The sequence below is a fragment of the Plasmodium gonderi genome, assembly GCF_002157705.1.
Source record: "Plasmodium gonderi DNA, contig: Pgo-contig_487, whole genome shotgun sequence".
Classification (NCBI taxonomy): Eukaryota; Apicomplexa; class Aconoidasida; order Haemosporida; family Plasmodiidae; genus Plasmodium; species Plasmodium gonderi.
This window is the reverse complement of record NW_021629345.1, coordinates 3,994-12,623: the sequence shown is the minus strand read 5'-3', so window position 1 is coordinate 12,623 and position 8,630 is coordinate 3,994. Positions and strand designations below refer to the sequence as shown.

Sequence of the window (8,630 nt, the reverse complement as noted above, 5' to 3'; positions counted from 1 at the left end):
AAATTACGTTATTCCTGGTATTTTCAGTAATTTATTAAAATAATTTACGTTGTCTATAATAATTTATTTTCCACCATAATTATAAACGTCTTATATAATAATACTTATTAATATTTGCTTATATATTTAAATTATAATAATGTTCCTATTTATTTTAATATTTTGCTCATTAATTTACAACAGGGCCTTAGCATATATTATGATGTTATAACTAATGTGATGAACCCTATCATTATAATGAATATTTTAAAACCTAAAATATTCTCTGTATTCATTTTTATGTATATCATAATATTATCAATAAGATTATAATTTTTTTTTCTCTGCTTTTACTACTATTCTGAAATATATGAGAGTTGTATTAAATAATACATAAATAACCTAATGTAGCAGATACCATAGTATATTATATAAATAAACTTATATATTTGAGTAATCAAATTATATGTAATATTATGTAGTATAATAAATAAAAATGTGATGGTATATTTTTAAAAAGAAAAGTGAAGAATTGCATTGCACAATTCAGAAAAAGACATAAATATAATGTTCATAAGTATAAATTGAATATTAATAATTTAGTAAAATTATTATAATATATTTTGCTATCTTAATATTTATAGATATAATATTTTTATTCTCATGCATAATATCCTTCGTGTAATATGACATACAAATTGGGTATATAAACATATATATATATATATATAGAAAACCTAAAATATATAATAATTAGCATAAATTATATTCCCAATAGAATTTTTCTTTTGATTACGTTCATCACATATCACCTATAATATATGTAGAATTTATTTTTTCTTATATGCTTCGTGATAACTATAATAATAATATTATTTATGATGCCCACTCAAAAATGTAATAATAGGGATAGTAATAAATATGAATTTTAAAAAAATAATTAATGTAATAATTTTATTTATTTTGAGCATTTTTTTGTATTTTCACGTAAAAAAATGCATTATTTAATATTATAATTCATAATATTAATTTTAAAATATATTTATTGTTCAGAATGATAGAATTCTTTTGAATATTTAACGTAAAGATGTTTTTCTCATATACAATTAATCATATTTTCAATAGCAATAACTTTAATATTTACATTAAACACAATAGCAAAGATATATAACAAAAAAAAATCAAATATAATAAAAAATTTTTATAAAATATTTGCAAATTAAATTATAAAAAAAGTTAAAGAAATCCTAGTACAATTACTGTATTTTATTTAATATAGAAACTACATAAAAGGCGATATGTGTGCACTATGGATTTTAGATCATACATACAAGACTAATATATGTAAATAAGAAATTATAATAATATATAACTTTAGGATATAAATTATACAATCTCATGCAAAAATATTACGAGCACAATAAATTACATTTCTACAAATGAATTATAATTAAAAAAAAGTTACATACACTTCAGTAATAATCTCATGAACAATTGAAAATAATAAAACATATTAAAAGAAAACCACAGGAAATATTAATATGAGGGAACCTTTTATAATGTATAATGTGTATTATCATATTAATACAATTAAAGTGTAATTAATATGCAAGATATATCGAATATACAAACACTATATCACATGTAATATATATATATATATATTACTGATATTAAATTATTTAAAAATACTATAATAGCAAAATAATATCATGGTTTTTCATTCATATAAAAAAGCACTATCTTTAATATTTATCATTTTATATATTTCATAATAAAATGGATATATGATTAATAAACACAGGAAAAGCAATGCGTATTAATGTAGAATATGTATATAATAAATTCTTACTGTAAAAACATAAAAAAAAACTTTGCTAATATTCTAATAAACACAAAAAATTCAAAATTATGAATTAATAACTTCATTATATTATAAATTTCTTCTTAAAAAATATGAATATAGAAATTAAAAGGATAAAAAAACAAAATAATCAGAATGTACTTATTATATATTTTGTTAAAATTGGAATTTTTATTGCTCTATTTTTTCAATTCAAACCTATTTTTTTTAGTGATAATATAAATATATATATAATTTTGTAATGATATTCCAGGTTCATAAAAATTTAACTCTGAAATAATAAAAGAATTAGAGTATTACTATAGATTTATTTTACACATGGCTATGCTATTCATAATTATAACTTCTATATGGATGTAAATATATATGTTCTCTCTAAGTTATTCATTCTATAGTGAAAAGGATGCTAATTAGGTCAATAATGTAACACCAATTATTATTAAGCCAACATAATTTCAAAGTCTAAAAAAATATGAAATAATTTGCGCTTTATTAATTGTAATTAATTAATCATGTTTTCATTCTTACCAAAATATAATTTTAAATATAATAATGTAATTCTTTTTTAAATTACTACTATTTTTCGTTTAATATATTTATCCGATATACTAAATATTGCGAATATTTAAAATTAAATGATGAATTCATTAAAAATAGGAAATAGGTTCTATTAATTCATTATTAGTTTTATTAGATGAGGAGTGTAAAATAAAGCCCATTATAGAATTATTCTTTTTGTATTTATAATGTAATATATTATATATATATTGTATTTTTTTAAAAGAAATTTTTTTCATTCGTCATAGCGAGAGCATTTAATTATTATAGACTTAATATCGAAAAAAAAAGAAATATGAAATATATTAATAATATAAATAAAGTAAAATATTCTTAAAATACGTACAATTATAACGATAGTGTAAACAGATAATATTATATTAATTATAATTTTTTATATAATATGCTAATACATTTTTAAATGTTTATATTATTTGAAAAAAAAACGTATAATATTATAGAAATATTAAAATTGAGTATATATAAAATACATTACATAATTAAATTCCATTTTTATTAATATATATGTTAAAATTATACTGAAACCCGATTTATGGAATATATATTGATACAATAAATATACTAAAAATATATATGTGCATCACATATTACAATTTAACTTAAACTTATACAACAGTATTAAAAAATATTAATATGTACGACGTTAATATTTATGTAAAGATAACCTAAAATTTTATATTATATTTAAATAAGCATATATCATTTATTAGATATGAATAAGGAAATTATAAATACCTTTAAGTGCAATTAATATTTATTCAATTATTTTATATTTTCTAATTAAAAATATATATAATATTTATAAATTAAAATAAATAGAAGAAAATAAACAATCAATATATACATTCAAATTAATGATACATATTAGAACAAGATATGCATTTTTTTTTTTTTCTTTAATATTAATTAGAAAAAATATAATATAAAAATATCTCAAAATAGAGTAATTTAAAAATATATATCCTTTCTTGTTTTATCTATATATTTTAATTATGTTTTTTATTTTATAATTGAAAAATATGACAATATATATTATATATGACATGTGAATAAATTAGACTTTATATTGTATAATATTTAATGATAAAGAGATTCAATGATATTTTATTATAAATATTATAATTATATATACTAATAAATAGATTTCACCTCATCCAATATATCATTATATATAGCATTAGAAATATATTTGAATATATATTTAATTCTTTTATCTATTAAATTTTTTTAAGTGAAATAAAATATAATATTATATCAGATGCGGAAATCTATAGTATTTTTGAATTATTATAGTATGAATTACAACAGAATTATATATATAGTATAATTTGAAAATATTGTAAAAAATATTCTAAATATAATATTCGTATTATTATAATATTTTTTTCTTATAGAATTATTGGGTACATTTATTTCCGCTATTTAATGATATTATAGATAATTACAAAGATGCTTATGGAGGAGCAATATGGGAAAGGGCATGTCCAACTATTTTAAATGATTCTTTAATAGATGAATCGTTAAAAAATTCACCAAATAATAAGAAAATATGTATCCAGGCTATGTTTTATCTAAGTGATATTAGTGCAATAAAAAATGAACTTTTAAGAGAAACCGCTTGTATATACTTTTATTATTGGATATGCCATAACATTCAAAATATAAGTAATGTTCAGGATATCAAAAATAATTATGATGCCTTCCTCAAAGTTTTTAAAGCAAATGTGAAAGGACATCCTACATACATATGCGAAAATCAAATGGATGGCATTATGGATGAAGATTTGGCAATACTTAAAGATATAAATGGTATGTATAAAAAATATGATAGAAATAATTGGTCAAACATGAATTACAATAAAAATGATTTTTATCAAGCAGCAATAAGAACTATAAATAAAATCAATGAAAAAATTGAAACAAAAGATACCTTGAGTTGTGAAACTACAAAGAATACTATATCTCAAATACCAAACTCTTGCAAAAGTAGTATATTTTTTCCTGTTATAATAACAATGATGGTAACGCTATTAGTATCTATTTCATTAATGGTTTTTTTTAAGGTTAATTAGGTTTTAATATTTTTATATTATTTTATAAAAATGTGCATTTAAATAAATTAAATATGTTTAATTTTATTAGAGTAGAATTATATTTCTAATACATATTTTTATTTATTTTCTAGTACACAAAATTTGGATCCTGGTTGGATGTTGTAATATTAAGGAGAACAAACGAGATGAATAATATAAGTGAAGAAATTAAAAGGATGCAAGGAAATGATAGAGAAATTAGCATAACTAGAAATATTAGACATAATATATTATATAATGCTCAAAAATTCTAATATTAATTATAAAATAAGAAAAATATTGCACATATAATCAACCTATTAAATATTGAAAATATATTATTTGAAAAATATTTTCCTTAATAAATTCATATATAGAGTAAATAACTGTAATAATATATTAAATAAAAATATGTATAATATTTTGTGTATTTAAGAGATCATGCTTCAAATCAAATAACCGGATAATATACAAAATTTATTTCTATAATTATGTAAATAATGAATAACACAGCTATTAATTGTTTTTCTTCTTTCTTCTTTTTCTTTATATTGATCATGTTTGTTCATAAGTTTTTATGCATAACATGTTACTTTTAAGATATAAAATGGAATAACATTAATAATATATATATTCTTATGCAGATATACATATTTGAATCACAATTTATAATAAAATTTACTTCATCTGTATACATTATTTTTATATACATCACTTAATATATTATATATTACTACTGAAAATCCAATATCTAATGAATTCATATCATTATTTCATATTTAACCTGCAAACTAATTTTTTTTATTGTTCTCAAATAAAAAAAGTACTGAAGTTTTTATATATTTCAACGCTTTTTTGATAAAAAAATTAATAGAAATAATTTTTATAAGTAGATGGAAGGATGTATGGACCAAAATATAATTTATTCTAAGAACTTTCATGTTTCATTTATTAACTTTTTTTATTACAATATATATATGTTTACTAATTATTTTTATAATGGAGGAAAAACTTATTGTTTGAAAAATGATGATATATATTACCTTATATATGCATTTATAAAGAAAGTAAATAATAAAACAACATATATACTACATTATATATCTTAATATTAATAAAAAATATTGTAAAAAAAAATTGAATACATTATTCCCATGAAATATTTTATTATTAGCCTATATCCTTCATTATTAAAGTTTTATATTATATATTGTTATAATTAGAAGAATAAAATTATACTCTATCATAATAAACTTGTTGAAATTTTTTATAAATGTTACAATAATTCCATTAACATTTTTATGCAAAATACAAATATATAAAAAAAATAAAACATTACTTAATTCATAGTGAATTATATAATAAAAAATAAGAATTACAAGAATATAATTCTAAATTATAAAGTAATAATGTACAAGAAATGCAGTAATTATATATAATAATTGTGCTGAAGAAAAGAGTTCTTTAACAAAATATACGTGTTTACATTTCTGAATTTAGTTATTATATTTATATTTTTAATATATCTATTAATATTACCTCCTATGAAAGAAATATATGTAATAACAAAATATAAAACTAAGTAAACTTGTACATTTTTATTATATTAATATATCCGAAAAATAATAACTATATTTAAATGCTTTATTTCATTTAATAATGCATATTTTTCTTAGTATGAATTTTAATAGTCATGCAATATTCTTTTTATATTACATTCATAATGTTAATTTCCATAAGTAACATTGATTATATCATATAATGCATGTATTTCCTTTATTTAGTTTATATATTATTTGAAATTTTTTTTATATAATTTATATTAATTAGAAATTATCTATATACATCATTGAAAAATGTTATTTATATTATCTTTCGAATTTTAATATTATTATTTGTATATTATTCAACAAAAAATATTTTGAAAACACTATACCTAACTTATAGATATTAATAATATTGCAATGAATTGTACAAAAATATGCGTTAAGTGTTATTGAGTTATATATATTATCATATTTTTATTATATCAAAATATGTATGATTTTTTTTTTTTTATATATGCATTTTATATAGGATTTTATGTAAAGTAATATAAATATTTATATGTTTGCATTATTCTTCAACATATTTAGATAAATTATACTTATACAATTATCCCTAATCATGTTTTTTTTTATTATTTGATTAGTTGTATTTTTATAATTAATATGATTTGAATATTTTAAAATAAGTTTCTTATTCATGCAAAGATAAATCATTTTATAATATATGATATAAAAATATTTTAGTTCTTGTGAGCGTGTATAGGAAAACAAAAAAATATTGTCTTATTAAAACGAATAATATGGTGTAATATAATATATTTATCCTTTTTAAACATATAATTTACATTAAATTGTAGACTCAATATGGAAACCACATTTTGGAAATTGATTCATATTTACTTAACATATTGCACTTTATTATTTAAAGCATATGTAGAATATTTATTATATCATGAGATTAATGTGTGTTATATTTTTTGAAATTATTTGATTCTTATAAAAATAAGTGCTTTTCTTAGAAGTATTATTTATTACAGTATTTATATGGAAGTTCTTAATGATATTAATTTTATATCACTAGCGAAGAAAAAACATAGTTCATTATAATTTTTTTTTTGTACTTTTGAGAACTCATATTAACCTAGATGCATTTATATATTATATAGTCAAAAAAATATAATGCAAATATTCATTATAAATACTATGCGTGAATGTAGAATACAGAATGTATATTTTCCTTAATTTGTTATTCTTATATTCTTCATTTTTGATTACGTAAAGATGTAAATGCGTTCATAAATATTATATACAATATTCTTATATTCAATTTTATTTTCGAAAAAGATTAGGGAATAATTATAATCCCAAAGTATACTTGCATGAAGAAACGAAATAATTAGTGGTGAAGAATGATGAAAAGGAGGGGTTAAACTCCAACTAATTAAGTTATAAATTATTATTAAGTAGATATTTTATTGTATTCATAAATGAAAAGCTTTTCTCACATCTCTATTAATAGTTTTATTAATATTAATATAATAATAATGCTTACAAAAATATATTTATAAATATGCCCAAATTTTTTCTTAAGAAAATTACATTTTTATTCTGAAAAAGGATACTTGATGCTATATATATGTTAGATAGTCATATAAAAAAACTAATATTCATAAGATTTTCAAACGAATTATATAATATATACTGTCTTGTTTTATCGGATAATAAAATTCGTAATCATTTTTTGTGTCTTGCATTAACACTACATATCATTAATAAAAAAGCAAGTTATATCTTATTTATTTATAATAAGAATATCTGAAGTATATTCTAACCCTTGAGTTAATTATATTTTAATTTATTATAAAATAATTCTACATGTATTCACAATGGTTTTAACACTGTTAAGAATTGTGCACAATTAAACTGTAAATGAGTTGAAAGGAAATCTTGGGAATTCTTTTATTTACACATTTGTAATTTTAAATTCTAATTAAATTACTATTAGATATATAGTTATTTATATTACCTAAAATATATGTTCATATAACCTAGATGCATCTAAATCGATAAAATATATTAATTGCATATATTTGATCCATTGTATATATTTATTCATAAATTTTTTGGAAAGTTACATTGTTATTGTTTTCCTTTTCATTTTATAATATATATATAAAGTTATTGTACTTATTAAAATGCAATTTGTAATATATGTGCTCATGAAAATAAAACTATTCTATGTCTGTATGCTATTTACAATATAAATAAGTTTATTATGCATGCACATTTCTTTAATATATACATACATTCGTTTATATGTATTTAAATTAAATGAATATATTTAGACATGTAAATATAGAACAATTATAATATTTTCATATATTTTTACACAATCAAATTTATATTTTTTTTCTAATAAACAAGCCTTCTTTTTTTAGAAAATTTCTCTCTTAATTATGCATCGTAATTACATGATTTGGAATTCTTAGATAAGTGGATCATCTAATTTAAATAAAAGATATACGTAATTTAACAGTTTTATAACAAATAAATATATTGATTTATGTTCATTTTTATTTAAATAAGAAT

The 8,630-nt window shown here is 18.0% G+C and overlaps 1 protein-coding gene across 1 annotated transcript; it reads left to right on the top strand.

The window, feature by feature from the left end:
• Nucleotides 1-3,680: 3,680 nt before the first annotated feature.
• PGO_003605 (variable surface protein) lies at nucleotides 3,681-4,769 on the top strand (the record flags this gene model as incomplete). The annotated part of the gene is made up of 3 exons (XM_028691338.1): nucleotides 3,681-3,695; nucleotides 3,817-4,443; nucleotides 4,608-4,769. 3 exons carry the CDS (start codon nucleotides 3,681-3,683, stop codon nucleotides 4,767-4,769), a joined length of 804 nt encoding a protein of 267 aa, XP_028547139.1.
• Nucleotides 4,770-8,630: the final 3,861 nt, after the last annotated feature.